Below are 21,867 nucleotides of genomic sequence, written 5' to 3'. Positions count from 1 at the left end.
CTTACCTTTTGCTTTCATATACCTTATGTACAGAAAAGAACCTTAAACATGGAGTGTAAAGATCAGTGAAAAAGCATCTTCCATTTGAAATGGCAATACAGGTAGACTTTGACTTACAACAGTTCATTTAGTGACAATTCAAAGTTATAATGGCACTGAAAAAAGTGACTTATGACCATTTTTCAGAGGTACGATCTTTGCAGCATCCCCATGATCAAGTGATCAAAATTCGGATGCTTGGCAACTGGCTCATATTTATGACCATTGAAGTGTCCCGGGGTCATGTGATCACCTTTTGTGACCATCTGACAAGCAAAGTCAATGGGGTAGACAGATTGACTTGACAACCGGGTTATCACTTGCAGTGAATGACGTAAAATGCGGCAAAACTCACTTAGCAAACATCTCATTTAACAACAGGAATTTTGGGCTCAGTTGTGGTGGAAAGTTGAGGAGTACCTGTTGGAAGAAATATCCATCTGGGTTCAGTTCCAAGTGGGGACAAAGACACTGGAAACATGGAAACTGCTTGGAAAGATGGTTTAATGGTGGCCAGGATCACATGGCTTGAGATCCTGAACAGAAAAGGGGCAAGATCCTGTGTGCTCCCTGGTTTTATGCTTTCTCTGAGCTTTGAACTTTCTGGGGCACAGGAAGAGTATCCTGATTGGTTGTCAGACTCCCAGGGGGTGGGGGTCTTAGCTAGCCTTGTAGGTTGTCTCTCAAGCTTGCCTGAGCCTTGCCATGTGGTGAGTTTCTGTTCTACTGTGTTGCAAAAGATGGTCCATTAACAAAGGTGGGGGGATTGAGTTTCTACCTCTGACCTATTGACAAAGGTGGGGGGAAATGAGTGAGCTTGGTTGAGGCTTTAATGGCCCATTGACAAAGGTGGGGGGGTGGCAGGAAGTTGCTTTGACTTTAAAACATGTTTCTCCATTTCTCATCCAGGGAAATATATTCTGCCTTTTAAATATTTTCTAAAATATTTCATTCTTCTAGGAGGGGGGTGGGTGCTAAATTCCTACATACCTGTACCATTGTTCTGTAAAAGCTAATGGGATCTGAATAAGTCTTTGCATTAAATAAAGTCTATGTCAGGGTTCCAAGTAGCATCCCTAACAAAAGAAGACTCCGAGGCAAGAAGTTCCTCAAAAGCTCCATTTTATTAGAGATGACATATTGGCACATCCGGGAAAACCCAAATCTGAAAGTTTCCAGGTTTTCCCCACCTAAAAGAAAGTCCAAGTCCCTTCCCCTGCCCCCACATGTCCATCACTTGGCTCAATCGATGCACCGTCTCAACTGGAGATGCCTCCTAGTCACTTCACTCCCGGTGGAGGCTGAACGTCCTTGACTCCCAGAGAAAAGAATGTTATTATGGCTAAATAACTCTACCAACTCCATGCAATCCCCCCCTCCCAGTTTCCCACAGCACTAAGTGTGGCAGCCCTGAAGATCCAAAGAAAAAAATGGCCTCCAGGGCTGACAAACTGATAAATTCAACAGGATTAAATCCTAAGCATGCAGAAGGCAGCATGCTTGCCATCAAATCCCATACCAATTCAGAATTAAGCTGCAAGGCCTTTTGAGTTCGCAGTTAAGCAGGCAATTCTCAACTAAACGGGCATTGCATTTATGGAAGTTTTTCTTTTTTGAAAAAAAAAAATCACCGCGATGTCTGCAGGAAGGGGAGAACGCTTCACTCTCCATAGGCTCCACAATGGGGTAAACAGTAGTATTAAACAATCAAGGTGTTTAATGACAAAAATCCACTAAAAAGCAGGGGGGGGGTCTAAAAGGGAAGGCTTTGCTGACTGTTGTATGTAAACAGTAGCAGTTACATTCAAAAGGAGAGTTTACCTAAGGAGAAATTGCATTGAGAGAAGAAAAAAAAAATCCAGCATTTGGGAAATAATACGTGTCAAAAGAACAAAAAGCCAAGCGATTTGCATTAAAAAGACCAATTCTCCAAGGCTTCAGGCTGCTTCTCAATGTTGCAGACAGAAAAACAAAACATTTTTTTTTAAAAATAATAATAAATCACCCTGGAGATTCCAGGAAGTGAAGATGCATAATTGTGGTTGATTATACAAGAAGTAAGATCCAAACCTTGAAGAGCGCTAAGCACTTCAAATCCACTTCCTCTCTCACATTGAACATTCCCCCCCCTCTTTTCAGATATCGTCTCCACTCTCTTCCTTTTTAGGATGATGTTTATTCATTAGGACGCTTAAATTTGAGCTATAAAAAAACAACGACACCCCAAACAACCTGATCACAACATTCTCAGCCATCCCTGTGGTGGTGGGTGATTTGTTTGAAGAGAAAGGTGGACAACTGTTTGTGCTATTGGCTCTCGTCATTGCACAACCCTCACAAGTTCAAGCACATTGTTGCCTCTGCAGATCAGGGAATTAAAAGCTCCGATATGCTCCACCAAGGAAGCAAATTTACATGTGTAAATAAATGTGAAGTATTTGGCGAAGTAAACAAACAACAACAACAAAAAAAGAGCCACAGAATGGCTTTAGGTGCTCTGCCAGCTACGCATTTGAGGGCTTGTGGGGGAGGAAGGGGGGGGTGTTACAGCCCTAACAAATCTATGCAGGCTTTGGCCTACTTTCAATAACTATCTGCAAGAAAAACAGTTTAGACTTCTGGCAGGAGCAATCTGTCCATGTCTGCAGTGGAGGGAGGGAAATAGAGACATAGAGCTAAGAGGTGTCAGAAATAGGAATTTAAAGTACCTGAAGGGGAGAAAATGATCGTCCCGGCTTATTTTTAGCTTTGGCTCCATGGAACTGCTTGTGTAACGTCTATCTAATATTGCCACGTAATCAGACTTGTCTGGGTCACAGAAGGGCAATGAGAAGGAAGGGCAAGGGATCAAACGTGTACTACCACATCACAATGCAACTGTCAGGGTTCCAAGTCATGCACTCCATAACCGGCAGAACTCCGAGGCAAGCTGTTTCCTCAAAGAACAAAGAAGATCTAATATTTTATTGGATATATCATATTGGCACAAGAGGGTGAAAACCGGCTCTAAAGATTCCCATGGTTTTCACCTAATTAAGTTTTCCCCCTTTTCCCAAACAAACAGTCACATGGTCCAATGAAAATGCTGTCCGGTTGCTTGGAAACTTCACTCCTCCTCTCTTCAGCCACCAATTGAAATGTCCTTGGTTCTCAGGGTCAACTATTTTGTTTCAGATACGAAACCACAGCTAGCTATCGCTATCCCTCCCCGACATCCCTCAGCACCATTGTGGCAGCACTGAAGACTCCAAGACGGCCTCGGTCAGGTCAGCTACAGGGTTGACAGCACCTCTTCCATCGATGTACATGTCTGCCTTGTTGCCACACGTGTAGAAAGGGGCAGAGCTTGGGTCACGGCTCACCATCTCAAGGGTGGCCATTGTTGGTGCTTTCAGAGTTAGAGATAGGCTACTGCTTGCACAGTCCCAAACAAATGAGCACCCCAATAAAGCCACCACTCTGCTCTACAAAGAGTTTACAATGAACAAAGCAACTAACATGCTTCTTGCTGCAGCCCATCAGCAGGGTGGTGCCTCAGTAAATGGAAGAGGGAAAGCAACTGCTTGTTAATGTTCATGCATACCAAACTGCAGTGTCTTAAAAAGGATGTACTGTATATATTTCACAAACAGAAAAGCTTTCATTTCCTGAAATTTATTTGTCTGTCTGTCTATCTAGATAGATAGATAGATAGATAGATAGATAGATAGATAGATAGATAGATAGATAGATAGATAGATAAGATAGGTAGGTAGGTAGGTAGGTAGGTAGGTAGGTAGGTAGGTAGGGAGAGAGAGAGAGAGAGAGAGAGAGAGAGAGAGAGAGAGAGAGAGAGAGAGAGAGATAGCCACCCATCACGGCTAGAAGTGACTCTAGGCACCTATACAAACATTAAAAGCCAATAAAACATTGAAGCAATAAATACTCATACTAACAGGACTCATTTACAATTAACAAGATGTGGAGGAAGGGGGCACGATATGTACGGGGTGGGGTCAATCACTTCCAGCATGATATATCCCCATTAGGGGCCCAGCTGACCAACTGGCTGAGCCAGATTTTCAGGTCCTTATGGACGGTCTGGAGGGTGAGGGTAGATCTCACTTAGGGGTTTACAAAGGGCAGGAGCCACAACAGAGATGACTCTTTTTCTGAACCCCATCATTCCTCAGCTGATGAAGTCCGCAAAATGCCCCTTCTGCTAGCACACAGGTCTGGGTCAGTCTCATTAAGGTTAGATGGTTCATTTTATGTTCTATAAAATCTACAAGATCATGTCAGGGCAAGAAGACAGAGTATATTGGGGATATTGACCTAGTCGTTGCAGGTATGTTTGCTTGTTTACTTATATATTTGACTTATATGACATCTCTCCTGGGAGTGACTGTAGGTAGTCCTCGTGTAACGACCACTAATTCAATGATCATTCAAAGTTGTAAGGCTGCTGAATGAGTGGCATTTGTGATTGGTCCTCAAAGATCTAACTATCTCAGGAGCTTTGCAATCACAAGTCTTGGCCTTCACAAATAAACCAGACAGGTTACACAACTAGATGACCTAAATCTACCTTACCGTAAGGCTACGTTAATAGAATCTTTGCAAATATGAAAGTACTAACTTCTGTAATCCACTTAAATGCTCTGTTTGTTGACTAGGATGCGAATAAACATTTATTCTGTATCTCAATCCACCTTTGACCATTTTAGCATGATTTTTTTCTCTCCCACTGTTAACAGCTACAATTGAGATTAGATTATTCGTGTGTGTGTGTGTGTGTGTGTGTGTGTGTGTGTGGTTATTGTAATGTTATGTTCCTGTTTATTACAGGTAGCTTTTAATTTACAACCCTAATTTGAAGTGGAATTTGGTTTACTAAGTGATGCAGTCATTAAATGACGCACACCCAATTTTACAACCTCTTTTTACACAGTCATTAAGCAAATCCCCTTAATAACTAAATTGCTTGGCAATGGACCTTCCAGTCCCGATTGTGGTTATACATCCAGGAGTATGTGCAATTCAGAAAATCAGTCCAATATGATTCAGATCATTTCAGGGTTTGTTTGTTTGTTCACTGTTTTATCATTTATTTACATTTATTGGTCATCTAACTCCGGCGGAAAAATCTAGGAAAAAACCAGCTAAAAACAGTTAAATCAAGGCAGACAGCCCTAGCTAAAATGATCTAATAAAGATCAAAGAACATAATGTCAATCTGGCTTGGAAAGTTGATTTGATTTGGAGAATCGATGGAAACCGTGTTAAATCGAATCTCCATATAGCAGTTTATACAGGTGTGTTTTTGAACAGGATGGTGGTAGGATAAAATCAGAGAGCAACACTAAGGAAGAACTCTTCCTTCATGTGAACAATAATGCGATGATGATGATGATGATGATGGTGGTGGTGGTGGTGGTGATTTTGCACTCATGTCAGAAGCACTGAGGCACTTCCGGGTTGAAAGGGTGAGCCAGTGACATCATCTTTGCCGTGGGAACCCTCAATTGGGGGCTCCATTCATGTCCCATGACATTTCCCAGGTCTTTACAGATTAACAGAGTTAGAAGGGACCTTGTAGGTCATCTAGTCCAAACCAAGCAGGAGAACCTACACCATTTATGACAAATGGCAGTCCAATCTCATCTTGAAAGCCTCCAGTGATGGAGCTCCCAGAACTTCCAAAGGCAACTTCTGTTCTACTGGTTGATTATTCTCACTGTCAGAAAATTTCTCCTTATTTCCAGGTTGAATCTCTCCTTGTTCAGTTTCCATCCATTATTCCTTTTCTGGCCTTTGGGTGCTTTGGAAAATAGCCTGACCCCCTCCTCTCTTTGGCAGCCCCTCAAGTATTGGAATACTGCTATCATGTCTCCCTTGGTCCTTCTCTTCACTAGACTAGCCATGCCCAGTTCATGTAATCGTTCTTCATATGTTTTAGTCTCCAGTCCCCTAATCATCTTGGTTGCTCTTCTCTGCACTTTTTCTAGAGTCTCAGCATCTTTTTTTTTTTAATTGAAAAAAAAAGGGTCTTGCAAATGGGTCTGCTAACCTCCTGCCCAGTGTTCCAACAAGTGCTCCTAGTAATCAGATTTTATAATGACTATTGTGACAAACAAACCAAAAATCTCATATTTGTTGCCAAATGTTTGCAAGCACTGACTTAACAAATGTTTCATAACATTCCAATAGTATTTTATTTTATTTGTTTCCCTTTACTTACTATTTTACAGAGTCCCTTGTGATTGGACTCAAATATGACAGGGCCACTTGTATTTACTGTTAATCTTACAAAATGTATTTTCTTAAAAAAACATACAGGGATATATATATATATATTTAATTTATTTATTTTGTCAAACACAATAGTATATATATAAGCACGAAATAACCACACAAATTGAATACAACCAAAGGGAACATTAGGACAGGAACTGTAGGCACGCTGGTGCTCTTTTGCATGCCCCTTACAGACCTCTTAGGAATGGGATGAGCTCAACAGTAGACAGTCTTTGGTTAAAGTTTTGGAGATTTTGGGATGAGACCACAGAGTCAGGTAATGGATTCCAGGCATTACCAACTCTGTTACTGAAGTCATATTTTCTACAATCAAGATTGGAGCGGTTCACTTTAAGTTTAAATCTATTGTGTGCTTGTGTATTGTTGTGGTTGAAGCTGAAATAGTCTTTGACAGGAAGGACATTGTAGCAGATGATTTTATGTGGTGTGTGTGTGTGTGTGTGTGTGTGTGTGTGTGTGTGTGTGATGTGCTCATGGGTACAATACAAATAAGATTGATCTGTTAAATCTAATATACTCTGTTCAAGTAATAGCATCATCTTCAGAATAACAAGAAAATGAGAATGTGGGAAATTAATAAATAAAGTCAAAAATTTCCATTGTGTAATCCTTTGAGATTTCAAAGAGGTAGAAAAAGTTCGATCACGGGGATAAATGATCCTATTTATAAATCAGATTGAAGGTTTTTCAGGGCTGAAAAAAAGTCAGAATAACTGTAAATAGATCTATTATTTTCTTGCTACTTTGCCTTATTGATTACATAATCATCACAATTGGCACAATTCTGCTGGAGGCTTGAAACACATAAATTGGGGGCGTAGGTTTCTTTGATGCTGATTTAAGTTACAGCTATAATATAAAGGGAGAAAATATTAAAACTGATTCAGTTCAAGGATTGCACAAAGAACCTGATCCTTAATCGGAGCATGTTAATTCATAGTTCATTATGAACTTACTTCACTTCTTAATTCAGTAAGTGAACAGTCAAAGGGTCCACTGCAGAGGTGGGTTTCAGCAGGTTCTGACCAGTTCTGGAGAACCGGTAGCGGAAATTTTGAGTAGTTTGGAGAACTGGTAGTAAAAATTTGGAATGGCCCTGCCCCCATCTATTCTCTGCCTCCTGAGTCCCAGCTGATCTGGAGGAAATGGGGATTTTGCAGTAATTTTCCCCTGGAGTGGGGTGGGAATGGAGATTTTACATTATTTTTCCATGCCACGCTCACCAAGCCATGCCCACCAAGCCACACCCACAGAACCGGTAGTAAAAAAAAAATTGAAACCCACCACTGGTCCACTGTAAATTCCTAATGTTATATGCAACACAGAGATTATTCACCAACATTTACAGTAGAACTTCTGGTCATGACCATAATTCGTTCCATAACTTTGGTCGCAACCCGATTTGGTTGTGACTTGAACCTTAAACAAACAACAGGAAATTTGGTCCTTACAAAAAAAAAAATGGCATGGAAGAGGAAATCAGCCGCAGATGTATGTTTGTTTGTTTTTAGAAATAATTGTTATTTTTATTTTTAAACAAACAATTCATCATTAATCAATCAGTGTAACATCTGGGTACAAATTTTTTTGTGTGTTGTCATAGTCAACATTTATCATCGTTTTCTTAGTACTTTTATTTATTTATTTATTTTTCATATTTCTATACCGCCCTTCTCTGAAGACTCAGGGCAGTTTACAGCCAAGGTAAAATAAACGCATCACATACATTAAAAGCAATTTTAAAAATCCAATTCAAATAGGCCAACAAATTTTAAAACTCCAAAATGAGATTGTTAAAAACCCTTATAAAAACCACCCATGTTAAAATTGCAATTAGGCCAACCCTGCCCGATGAAATAAAAAAGTCTTGAGCTCGCGCTTAAAGGTCCGGAGGTCAGGGAGTTGGCGTAGCCCCAAAGGTAGCTCATTCCACAGGGTAAGAGCCCCCACCGAGAAGGCCCTCCCTCTGGGGGCCGCCAGCCGACATTGTTTGGCTGACGGCACCCTGAGGAGGCCCTCCCTGTGAGAGTGCACAGGTCGATGGGAGGCTGTTTGTGGCAGTAGGCGGTCCCATAAATATCCCGGTCCCAAGCCACGGAGCACTTTTAGTACTTATTTATCTTTCCTCTTAAGTATGATTGGACACACAAGGAATTTGTCTTGGTGCATATGCTTTCAGTGTACATAAAAGAAAAGATACCTTCATCAAGAATTCTAAGGTACAACACTTAATGATAGTCATAGGGTACAAATTTAACGCTTAATGATGCAACACTTAATGATAGTCATAGGATACAATTAAGCAATCAGGAAACAATCAATATCAGTATAAATCGTAAGGATACAAGCAACAAAGTTTAATGTATTACAACCTATTTTTCCCATATTTCTTATTTTTACATTGCCTATTGTCTATATTCAGTCTCTATCCATTGATAAAATTGCCCCCATATGTTGTAATACTCCGATTCTTCCTTCCTTCTAATTGCTAATGTTAATCTATTCATTTCTACACATTCTAATATTTTCTTAATTAGCTCTCCCTTTGTAGGAGTTTTTTTCTGCTTTCCAATTTTGCGCAAATACCTCGATCGCCGCCCGAGTATGTGTTCGTGACCAGATTCAAAATTTTTGTGAATTTTTTGGTCAGAACCTGATTTGGTTGTAATCAGAACTGTTTGAGACCACTGTATATGGATGGACCGAAACAGTTTATATCAGTGGTCATCAACAGGTGGTCCGTGGACCACTGGTGGTCCGCAGAAAAATTATTTGCATTTTTATATTGCATTAAATACTATTTATCTTTTTTAAAAAAACAAACAAACATATTAGTGGTCCGTGGGATTTAAAATTGTGAATTTAGTGGTCCCTGAGGTCTGAAAGGTTGGTGACCCTTGGTTTATATAGTCTTCAAATTGCATTTTACCCTTGTGACTTTGTGGCCATTTTCATGAAACATGCTACTTTTTTAGGATTATTATTTTTTAATTGATTGGCCAAAACCCCTGAAATTCTATACAAATTTCCCAGCTAAATATTAGCCAGGTCCTGCCCTCAGTGATTTTTACATCTAGATAGATGAAATATTTTGGCCGTAGACCAACTAATAATTAGAATGGGTCAACTAGAGTTCCATAGACAGGGGCCATGAAAAATTCCACTTATATCAATATTCAATTTGGATAAAATTTTCATTCAGTTTCTTGGAAAATGAAGAGTTCATTGACATGCTCTGAATCAGTTTCAGATATTTTCAGCATGTGAAAGTTGAAGCAAATTCATCCTGCGGGACCCCTGATCTCTCCTCTTTCCTTGTATATTGCCGTATAGCACTTTGCAGAATAAACAGGTATGGTACTTGCATATCTGAATTTGGTCTCAGTTAAATGCTTCATTTTTGTTCAGTGTTCCAGAAAAAAACCCCAACTCCAAGTAAAAACTCTGAAGCAAGCATCTTTCAAAGTTCTATTTACTTGGATAGGTAAACTGGCACATCTGGGAAAACCTGAATCTGAGAGGTCCGGGTTTTCCCTCAGTAAATCAAAAACCCCTAAACCATCCCCTCACTCCTCAGTTGATCACATGCTCCAATCATCACTCGTCCCATCTCGAGACAGCACTCCGACCACTCCTTCTCCAGATGCAGGATCAGCCTGACCTTGACCAACAGGAAGAATGCTATTATGTCTAAAGACAACCCCTCTACTAAATCCCCCCTCCTACACATGAGAAAGTGGCTGCATGGAAGCTAATATGGTTCCAAAGCTGACATTTTGCACGTTTGGTATCGTTCCTCTCTAAACATGCTGGTTGGTTGTGTGCAAATGCATAAATAGATGCATCTACAGAGTGAATTTTGTATGATACATGAAGGAAGAATATGCAGGCAGTACAGAGTACAGAGATTGTGAATTCAACAACAGATCCAACATGCTCTTCAATGGAATCAAGTTTTGCATCTGTTCTACAGAATTCAGAAACCATAAAGTGATCTCCGTGAATTGAAAGAAAAGAAAAACAGCAACATAGAAGAGCAAATGCTTTTTTTTTTTTTAAATGCTTCTAGAAAACAGATATGCCTGCTGGTATTATCTTGCCTCTTTCTTCCCCTATGTATTTACTAGTGCACTTGAATAATGATGGAAATTAAAGGAAGGCAGGATGCATTAATGATGTCGTAATGCAGAGTATTATGTGATTTAATGTGGTGGTGAAAAGAAAACTCCTAAAAAGAAAGCTCCCAATGCATCTCTTGCCCTATTTGTACCAGAGAAATTGGCACACATATGGTCTGTAAGACAGCACATCCTTTGAATAGCTCAGCAATATGTAGTAAGACTTACCCGGTGGCTCAGGAGCTAGGACGTTGAGCTTGTCAATCGAAAGGTTGGCAGCTCAGCGGTTCGAATCCCTAGTGCCATGTAATGGGGTGAGCTCCCGTTACTTGTCCCAGCTTCTGCCAACCTAGCAGTTTTAAAAGCACGTAAAAATGCAAGTAGAAAAAATAGGGACTATCTTTGGTGGGAAGGTAACAGCGTTCCTTGCGCCTTTGGCATTGAGTCATGCCGGCCACATGACCATGGAGATGTCTTGGGACAGCGCTGGCTCTTCAGCTTTGAAACAGAGATGAGCATCGCCCCCTAGAGTCAGCAACGACTAGCACGTATGTACGAGGGGAACCTTTACCTTTTTATGTAGAAAGAATCAAGAGAGGGGCAGCGATCTATTTTAACTCACAATTTGTTTTTTGGGTTGTTGTTGTTTTTTGTCAGTGTGTTTGATTGAAAACTTTCCTAGTTTAAATCCGGTTGGGAATATGTTCCTATAAAAAACAATTGTGTATGTGTGAGTGTGTGTGTGTTTGCATTCAAAAACAACAAAATAATTGTAATGCATTTCAATAAATTCTTTAGATATAGAGGACCCATCCTCGGTGGATAAAATTTGGCTCATTATTTGAATGAATGTAAAAAAAATGGGAACAAAGGCTAAAGTCTTATTACAGATGAAGAATTTGAATAAGGAAATAATTATTCCCAAGTAAATTGGATTGTGTGTCTTCTTCGTCTTGATTTTGTTCAGCGTAGCTATTGCCAGACCTTGCATCAACTTAAGATAGAAATGCATGACTTTGGGATAAATTAATTCACAGGGTTAGCTCAAGATATTTTGCTGTCTGAAGTAGAGACATAAATGATAATCCCAGCAGGCCAAATCGGGGAAACGTAATACCCACAGAACGTTTTCCTATATGTGACACAGTAAAGCCCTAAAGCATTCTCTCTATCTCCGGTAGCCACAATAAAGCAATAAAATCGTTCACAATTGCCTGTCTTCCCATGCTATCCAAAATCTGATGCTTAAGACAGCTGTCTCACCCAGCCTAATTGTAGGGCCAGCTTTGTTAACATGCACAATTAAGAAGCAGCTTGGGCCTGCAGCAAATATCTAACTCTCAATAAGATCAGGATTTAAGATTATTCAATACATTTTTATTTTCCAATCTATTAAATCACAAGCCATGAAAAGTTTTATATGATGTCCTTAAAACATATCTCTTTTAATTTCCATCGTTGTGATTTTCAATGGTAGATTAAAATGGGAAGAAGGTGAAATAAAACCAGGCAAAACAATTTTTCTATCATGATTATATCTTAACTTTTACATACCCGTGTTTCCCCGAAAATAAGACCCTGTCTTATATTTTTTTGAACCCTGAAACCCATACGCTCAAAAGCCCAATTGGGCTTATTATCAGGGGATATCTTATTTTGGGGGAAATAGGGTACCAGTAGAAGGTCTGCTGAAGGACAGTTGGACTATATTGTTCAGCTATGATTCTCAATTATTTTCAACACTAATATAAAATATTCAGGATTAAACTCATTTTTGCATAGTTCATTGAAATTTTTTTCCATCTGTTTCTTCGTCTCTCAGCAAAATTTGGTCCAAGGGTACATTTCTCGGCACCATATTCAAGATTATCTCAGAATAAGAATATCCTGTCAAAGACTACTTCAGCTTCAATAGCAACAATACAAGAGCAAACAACAGATTTAAATTTAATGTTAACCGCTTCAATCTTGATTGCAGAAAATATGACTTTTGTAACAGAGTTGTTAATGCTAGGAATACACTACCTGACTCTGTGGTCTCTTCTCAAACTCCCAAAAACTTCAACCAAAAACTGTCTACTATTGACCTCATCCCATTCCTAAAAGGACTATAAGGGGCATGCATAAGTGCACAAAAGTGCCTACCGTTCCTGTCCTATTGTCTCCTTTCAATATATGTGCTTGTATATAATGTTGTGACAAAATAAATAAATAAATAAATAAATAAATAAATAAATAAATATAAAATAAATATCAACAGCATCATAAATGGAACTTTGTGGCATGTTTGACTGGACTAATAGGGGAATGGAGAGACTGAAATTCAGGATATTGTAAGAATCTAATCTTCGCTTTAGCAATCTATGGGAATTGTCCATTACATTTAGTCACAATATGATTTACATTCTTGGTCTTAGAATAATATTTGAACACATCAATTAGGCTTTGCTACCCAAGGTTTTTGGATATGATTTCAACAGCCATTTTGATGCAGTGGTTAAGGCATCAGGCTAGAAACTAGAAGGCCCTGAGTTCTAGTCCTGCCTTGACCACAAAGACATCTAAGTGACTTTGGTCCAGTCATTCTCTCTCAGCCCTAGAGGCAATGGCAAATCACTTCTGACAAACCTTGCCAAGAAAATTGCCGGGATTTGTCCAGGCAGTCTTTGAGAATCAGACACACAATGGAATGGAACAAAACAAAACGAAATCCATGCTAGAGTGTAGGTTGTGTAAAGTCATGCCTTTCTATGGAAATAATGTTTGATAGGCTACAAAACTAGCATTTAATAAATAAACCTCAACTGGCTTCTTGAATGGTATTGAAATTCCCCTATCTAAATATTGCCTAGCTCAAGATGACTAATTTTCATCTCACCCTTTCAGCTTAGCCTTGTATAGGGTGCAGTGTAAATGTATATTTCACTTCACCATTTAAGTGTTTTCACACTTAAGGGTTATGGTACCAGGACTTCTAGAAGAGATTCTTAAAATACTGGGGGGGGGGAAAGCAATATTGATATGTTGATTTAAATACTGCTTCAAGATTCATATCCATCCCTTTCTGTTTAATGTTTCATCGAAATGAATAAGTACATCTGGCATTGTTTGTTAAAAAAAACATCTTGATCCAAAAATGTGTACATCAGTTACAGGTTCTACTGAAACTAGTAAAAAGGCAATTGACGATCTAACAGCTGCTTTTAGACTCCTTTATTGTGACAGCAATTGCACTTTCTCCAAATGGGAACTAATGAAATCACGTTGTACTTTATGGTTCTATGAAGTACTTGCCCTTCTTAATTCTAAACAGGCATTACTGTCCATTGCTGCTAAGAATTACCACTCCTTTCATGAAAGTATAGATGATAGTGAACCATTAACCTAAGCAAATAGGAAAGTAGACTCTGTAACTACTGAAAATTGGATGAAAGATTGGAAGATTGGTGGAAACTTTATGGTTTTCCTGGAATGCGATCCATGGATCAAATCCCATTTGATTGCCTAACAATTGGAACCAGCTGGGAATCCTTTGTAGGTTCCATTCTTAACTCTCTTATCCTAGTCAACTTCAGATTTTCTTTTAGACCTTAGTCCTAAATCTAAATAGAGCTCTGGGAGTTGAAGTTGACAAGTCTTAAAAGAGCCAAGTTTGCAGACCCCTGGACTAGACTAATAGGAGAATGGAGAGACTGAAATTCAGAATATTGTAAGAATAGAATAGAATTTAGAATAGAATTTTTTATTGGCCAAGTGTGATTGGACACACAAGGAATTTGTCTTGGTGCATATGCTCTCAGTGTACATAAAAGAAAAGATACGTTCATCAAGGTACCAATATACTCAAAATTTGCTCTTAGGTAAACAAGAATACATTCATCAAAAGGCCTGTTTTTCAATTATCTCCATGAACTTAACCATCAGATTCATCTCCTCCATACTGTATCTTGTTCTGCTTCTTTTGGATTGAGCTCCAATGGTTAACCAACTCACAATGGCTAACTTGCACAGGACAACTCCCTGCACCTAACTCACTGCAGGATAATTCACCACAGGACAAGTCAATGCTGTATTAATCATTTCATTCCAGTATTTTTATTATTGGTGACCATGTTTTCATCAAAATTATTGTAACTTGTTTATTTCTGGATTGACTTTCTTTATTATGATTGACAATGGTTCCATTGAAATTAATTTAACTTTTTTTATTTATCAAATTGTCCTACAGCTAGTTGTCCGGCAATGAGTTGGCCATGGCTAGTTGGTCATGGCAAGTTGTCCCATTCCATACAACAGAGAACTAGACCTGAGATAGGAACCACAAGACAATATAAATTTGCAACTCAGGTTGTAATTTTAAGTAACAGCGGAATAAAGAGAATATGAAAGCTTCAACTGCAGCTTCCTTCGTGATGCTATCACCTCCTTTTATGGATTTGTTTTTTCTTCTTAAAAAGCAATCATACTCAATAACACATTGCCAATTAATTAGAACTGCCCTCGTAGCTACATTTTAATAGTTAGAATAAAACAGGAATTAGAAAGACGATAATGCTGAAATAATAAAAAAATTAAACCATGCCATGGCATGAGCGGTTCAAATAATCTCATGCTTTTTAGGAACCATTTCTATTTTTCTCAATCTGCATTTTGCTAGAAAAATCAAATGGCAAAACTTATTTAGTGTAAATGACTTACAGTCTTTTTTTTAAAGGGGGGGGGCTTATGGTAAATGAAACAAATTTATTTAAATATAGTAAATAAATAACCCATGAAGACCAGTAAATATTTGAGCTGCTACGTCAATGGGGGAAGTGTGATGCATCAAGGTGCTGAAAGCCTGCCATACTATTTGTGCTGCTTCGGCGATTGTGATTTCTAAGATGCTTGATAATATAAGTGGTTTGTCGTTATTCCGCATTGTGATTGACAATAAAATGAAGTCTTCCGCTTAGCCCTTATTAATTTCTATTGGGATGGTTTATTTTTGGAGGTGGGAGAAGGGGGTGCCTTCTTCCGATTCCATGGGAACATAATAGAGATCGTTAACAGTGAAAATACAATATCTTTATTTTCTAGGCAGATAAAGGTAAAGGTAAAGGTTCCTCTTGCACATACATGTTAGTTGTTGCTGACTCTAGTGTGCGGTGCTCATCTCTGTTTCAAAGCCGAAGAGCCAGCGCTGTCCCAAGACGTCTCTGTGGTCATGTGGCCGGCATGACTCAATGCCAAAGGTGCACGGAACGCTGTTCCCTTCCTACCAAAGGTCGTCCCTATTTTTCTATTTGCATTTTTTATGTGCTTTCGAACTGCTAGGTTGGCAGAAGCTGGGACAAGTAGCGGGAGCTCACCTCATTGCACAGCACTAGGGATTTGAATTGCTGAACTGCCGACCTTTCGATCAACGATCAATGTCCTAGCCCCTGAGCCACCGCGTCCACGTATTAAATAGTTGTCACTCTGAAACATCCTTATTTGCTTGAAAAGAAAGAGTGTGTATAAGTGAGAGATACACAGTGGGGGAGATAAGATTCTCCCCTCCCCCTCAAAAAATGATTTTCTTACTCATTTTCTTTTCTCCTTGACAGCCTTCTTGCTTCTTCATCTATGGATCCTTCTTCACATCTTTAGCTCAAGTAATCAAATCTGCTGCTGAATTAATCCTATTCTATTTTTCTATTCTATCTTTCAATCTTGTTGATCGAAAGGTTGGCAGCTCAGCGGTTTGAATCCCTAGTGTTGCCGGGTTATGGGGTGAGCTCCCGTTACTTGTCCCAGCTTCTGCCAACCTAGTTCGAAAGCATGTAAAAAATGCAAGTAGAAAAAATAGGGACCACCTTGGTGGGAAGGGAACAACGTTCCATGCACCTTTGGCATTGAGTCATGCCGACCACATGACCATGGAGACGTCTTTGGACAGCACTGGTCCTTCAGCTTTGAAATGAGATGAGCACCGCCACCTAGAGTCGGCAATGACTAGCACGTATGCGCAGGGGGAACCTTTACCTTTTTATCTTTGTTTCAGTAGGCTACCTTGACTTTGGTCCCAATCTCTCTCTCTCTCTCTCTCTCCCTCTTTCTTTCTTTCTTTCTTTCTTTCTTTCTTTCTTTCTTTCTTTCTTTCTTTTTAACTGAGATTTGATCCCTCACTATCAGACTTGAGGTCAATCAAAGAGATGCATCTCTTCCCCTCCAAATATTTATACAGCCAGCTTGAAAATATGTTCATGCATCCTGGAGAAAACCACCACTGCCTTCATCCATCATGATAGATAGAATTCTTTATAGGCCAAATGTGATTGGACACCCAAGGAATTTGTCTTTGGTGCATATGCTCTCAGTGTACATAAAAAGACAAGATACACAGTCAGATGGTACAATAAGCAAACAAATCATACTAGGAAACAATCAATATCAATATAAATTGCAAGGATATAAGCAGCAAGTTACAGTCATGCAGTCACAAGTGGGAGGAGATGGGGGGACAGGAATGATGAAAAGACCAATAGCAATAGTAATGCAGCCTAATGTGAATGGTTTGACAATGTTGAGGGAATTATTTGTTTAGCAGAGTGATGGCATTCGGGGAAAAACTGTTCTTGTGTCTAGCTGTTCTAGTGTGCAGTGCCTTTTAGCATCGTTTTGAGGGTAGGAGTTGAAACAATTTATGTCCAGGATGCGAGGGGTCTGTAAATATTTTTACAGCCCTCCTTTTCACTCGTGCAGTATACAAATCCTCAATGGAAGGCAGATTGTTAGCGATTTTTTTTTCTGCAGTTCTAATTATCCTCTCAAGTCTGTGTCTGTCTTGTTGGGTTGCAGAACCAAACCAGACAGTTATAGTTATAGTCCTACACACACACAAGGTCACCTGAAGTAAGACATTTAATCTTCCAGCAAGATAGGTCTAACAAAGTTTTAATTTTATACATGCTCAACTACATATTACACATAGCAAACCAAAAATGTGAAGATGTGCCAAGATAAGTTGAGTAGGCCTACTCAGTGGTCTCTTATCGGTCAATGGCTGAAAGTTCTGCCTGTCTTCTCTGTCAAACAATCCATATCAACAAAATCCAACCCCAAAATGCTCATGCTCATACTGTTATGCTAACCACATAAAATCAATAATCATCCTTTGATAGAATCAGAGCTAACTGCATCCTTGTCCTTCTTAGCTCTTTCTAAAGGCAGAAAGTGAATTAGGGTTCAGCTCCTTTTCCTAGCTGACTTGGAGCATGTCAAAACAATCACAGGACCGAATTACGAGGCCAGTTTGAAGAAACAGTTCAAAGAAATAAATATGTGTTATTAGTCCCATTGGAGGATTAAAAATATTGACTTACCCGTCCAACTAATATAGGTTCAGGTCCGGAAAATTCTTCTAACACAAACATTTGATTCCATACCCAACCTCTCTTCGAACGGTTCAACACTCTTTGTTCTTCATTGAGTTCACTTAGTCCTCTACTGGACCGACTGGGTAGTACTTGAGAATGATTGATGGGAGCCATGTATATAGATGGAAATGCAGTAATCCATAATATTACTAATGGAGCCCATGTATCCATAAGCATTTCTGCTAGTCCTTCTGGCATTGTTCCACACACTAAGCAAATCACCACTGAAGAAGACGACACAATTATTCTGCTTCCTTCCAGACTGTAGTCATCCGATTCATCCTGCAGCAACGAAGATTTACTTAGCGTTCCATCGTGTTTTTAGACCAATGTAAACATAAGGAGAGAATGCTTAGACGGTAGAAACACCCTCCATTGGAATTTATTATCTTCAAAGAGGCCTAAAAAAATCAGAGAGAAATAACTGATGTTAGCAATACAGTAAAATGATTGGGAATGTGTGACTTGGGTTTTGTTTTGTTTTCAAATCTGTAGCTTCTAATTTTGTACATTTTATTTTAACAATCCCGTTTTCTTAAAAAAAAAATCATTTCCAGGTATTTTGGGAAATAAGTATTTGCATCTTTGAAGCGAAATGGAACCCATTCAATAATTTCTTTGGGTAGGGAAACTTTGCCTTCCTTCCCACCGATCAATATCCTCTACCAACTCTTTTTAAATGTTTAATGCTGAATTTACACACACCCTCTACTGGCATTTGCACCATCCTCAAAAATAATTTGTCCAATGGTGTTGAACCTAAGTTTCCAATTGTAACGATGATGCTAGTGATGGTGTATGCTATTGTTGTTGTTGTTATTTAATGCAACTAACTACAAAAGTTACTGGTCCTTGTAAAAATGGTGATAGCGATGGTAATGATGATATTAATAATTTTAACAACAAAAATGTTCATTCTGGAGCACCCCTTGAAAAACCATCAATAATTGGGGGAAAAAATCACTCTCAATCAATTGTAAAAGGCAGCTTTACTTGCAACAGCTTCCATCCCTCAAGGATAGTTTTAACACTATCAAACAACATCTGCCTCTCCTATAACATTTATATTTTATTGTGTTTTACCAATCTAGGTGGAATGTTAATATATATTGCTAGTCCATGTATGATATGCCATATGCTAAGAAGTAAATAAATGTCACTCCTAAATCCTTGAGAAGGACTCAATAGGCCCTTCCAAAATCCTTTTCTAAAATGGTAGAGGAAATGAATCTGAAAGACGTGTGGAGAGAAAGGAATCAAGAGAATAGACAATATACTTTTTATTCAGATAGACATTTGTCCTGGTCTAGAATAGATATGTTATGGATGACAACAGAAATGAGTTTTAATATAGAAAAAATTGACATAGAAGCTAATACCTGAGTGGACCATAACCCCACGACGCTGATATGGAAAGGCCAAAGGTAAAGATCCAGATGGTCTTTAAACACTATGATCTTAAAAGATAAAGAGTTTGTACAAAAAATAGAGAAGGAATTGACCTTTTTCTTTAAGGAAAACAAAAAGAGAAGGACTCAATAGGCAAATAAAATATTAGATCCAGTCTAAATATTGGGCTGACTATGCAACCAACCACAATAATAATAAACCACAAGCTTTTCTAAATCAATTATTCTGAAACAAAAACTGGTGGTGACATGATCAATAAGTCATTGTCTGACTGAATTGTGACTATGGAAAAATATTTAGCAGGACTTCTCTTAAACTGTTCTTCAATTCCAGAATGTCTTCATTCAATTCTTATTCTTTGAGAGTTTCAGTATCCCAGTAATATTTTTTTTGACCTTACCTGTGCCCATGCTCCCAACTTAACTCAACTCAACTCAACTCAACTCAACTCACTTAACTGTCTGAATGTCTCTGCCTGCTGCCTGCCTATGTATCTAACTGTCTATCATTTCTCTATCATCTATCTGTTTCAGCCATCCATCCACCCATCCATCTAATTTATCCAATCTAACCTGTAATCCTAAGTATCCATAACCAAATCCAGGGGTGGGTTTCACGTAATTTTACCACTAGTTCACCGTGCACCAAAAATGTGAGTGTGTGGGCCTTTTGCGCATGTGCGTGGCCTTCCGTGCATGAGTTTTGCCCGCTTACGCAGCTTGCATGCATGTGCGAGGCTTAGAAAATGTTGCTAAAGAGGACCACATAGCGCTGGGGTGGGAGGGCGGGCCCACATGCAGGTCGTCACTATCGGTTCGTCCAAACTGGTCTGAACTGCCTGGATATCACCATTGACCAAATCTAAGGGTAACATGCACAACAAAACTGTTTTTGCAGTACCAGCTGGTTTTGGGAACATCCCATCTTTAGGGAAGGGACTGCATAAAGTGAGAAGGCCTATCAGTGTCTTTTCATCTGTTAGCATCCCTTGACATCACTCTCACATCTTCTAAGCTGTCCTTCTTCCAGTCTGAAAATTACCATTATTATTTTTTTTCTTTTTTGTCATGTTTTCAACTGGGGGTTTAATTGCAGTGTAAAGACACATGAAAGATGATTTTGCTGAGAAGTGAGAAATCACTCGCAACCCTTTCAATCGCTTTGTAAGTGTGGTAAGAGCACGGCTCTACACATTCTATCATAGAAATAGGATCAAAATGTTCTCCTTTGTTCTCCTCTTGTTTCCCCTCAGTCAAATTAAGAATGATAAAAAAGCTGACACACAAACTGTATTTTTTAACACTGCACAGCAACTCTGGGTATTTCATTGGCACCTGACAAAAGTCAGCACAAACCTTACTAGGAAACTCAAAATGTTGTGACTTAAATATAGCTGCCACATTCAAGAACGCAAAGGCGGTATGCCATTTTTGTGTGACGAAGGAAGAGAAAGCGAATTAGCTGACTAGAAGTGCTATTTTTGCAAACATGATGTCTGTTCAGGTGCTTTTAAAGGCACGCATGCATCCATATTATACACACAAACTGCATTTGACAGGAGATTTAGACTTCTTTCTCTCTCAACTCAGAAGTGTTCAATTAAGCTTCCATTGAGCCATCACTAATGCATCAAGATTCATTAGCCACAATTGAATCCAGTCTTGGAATAGCTCTGTAGGAATTGCTAGGATTGCCAGACTCACAGAAAGCAGCATCAACCACAACAGAGGGAAGAAACAACAGCCACGATTTAAATGGATTTTACATTAAACCTAACTTGATTCTTGAGTTATTTTAGGCGAGCGTGAACCATAAAATGTATCAGAAGAGGGTTATCATCACCACATGACAACGTCTGGATGCTAACTTGTTTTGATGCCAAGGAGCCCATTTGGCTGAAATGTTCTTGCTTCATTTATTTTATAAACTCTGCTTTTCCTGTATTTCAGGCACACAACAAACAGTAACGGCCATATGCAAGAGGGAGTGATTACTCCTCAGATAACAATAGTAAGGAGTTTCTGAAATGTGATCCCTACAGACAGAAGCAACAGGTGTTTGTTTTTCTGGTAGCAAAAGCAAGGGTCCCTAGTATATGGAAATGGGTCTGTTATTAGAAATTATCAGGAACCTGAAAATTAACTCAGTAGATGACAGGCAACTCTGTTGACAGATATAAAGAAATATATCACCCTAGAGTTGTGTTATAAAAACCAGTTTGGTAGAATAGAATAGAATTTTTATTGGCCAAGTGTGATTGGACACACAAGGAATTTGTCTTGGTGTATAAGCTCTCAGTGTACATAAAAGAAAATGTTCATCAAGGTATGGAATAGAATAGAATAGAATAGAATAGAATAGAATAGAATAGAATAGAATAGAATAGAATAGAATAGAATAGAATTCTTTATTGGCCAAGTGTGATTGGACACACAAGGAATTTGTCTTTGGTGCATAAGCTCTCAGTGTACATAAAAGAAAAGATAATGTTCATCAAGATATGGAATAGAATAGAATAGAATAGAATAGAATAGAATAGAATAGAATAGAAATTTTTATTGGCCAAGTATGATTGAACACACAAGGAATTTGTCTTGGTGCAT

At 38.9% G+C, this 21,867-nt stretch overlaps 1 protein-coding gene across 1 annotated transcript in view; it reads right to left on the bottom strand.

Moving 5' to 3' along the window:
- The window catches only part of CDH8 (cadherin 8), a 307,900-nt gene that overhangs the window by 261,869 nt on the left and 24,164 nt on the right, over positions 1 to 21,867 (bottom strand). Inside the window, exon 2 of the mRNA XM_058155277.1 lies at positions 17,801 to 18,255. Coding sequence (XP_058011260.1) covers positions 17,801 to 18,052 — 252 coding nt within the window. The 5' untranslated portion in view covers positions 18,053 to 18,255. The remainder of the gene's footprint in view (positions 1 to 17,800; positions 18,256 to 21,867) is intronic.

Source organism: Ahaetulla prasina, chromosome 12 (genome assembly GCF_028640845.1).
Source record: "Ahaetulla prasina isolate Xishuangbanna chromosome 12, ASM2864084v1, whole genome shotgun sequence".
NCBI classification, from domain to species: Eukaryota; Metazoa; Chordata; class Lepidosauria; order Squamata; family Colubridae; genus Ahaetulla; species Ahaetulla prasina.
This window is presented reverse-complemented; position numbering and strand designations above follow the sequence as displayed.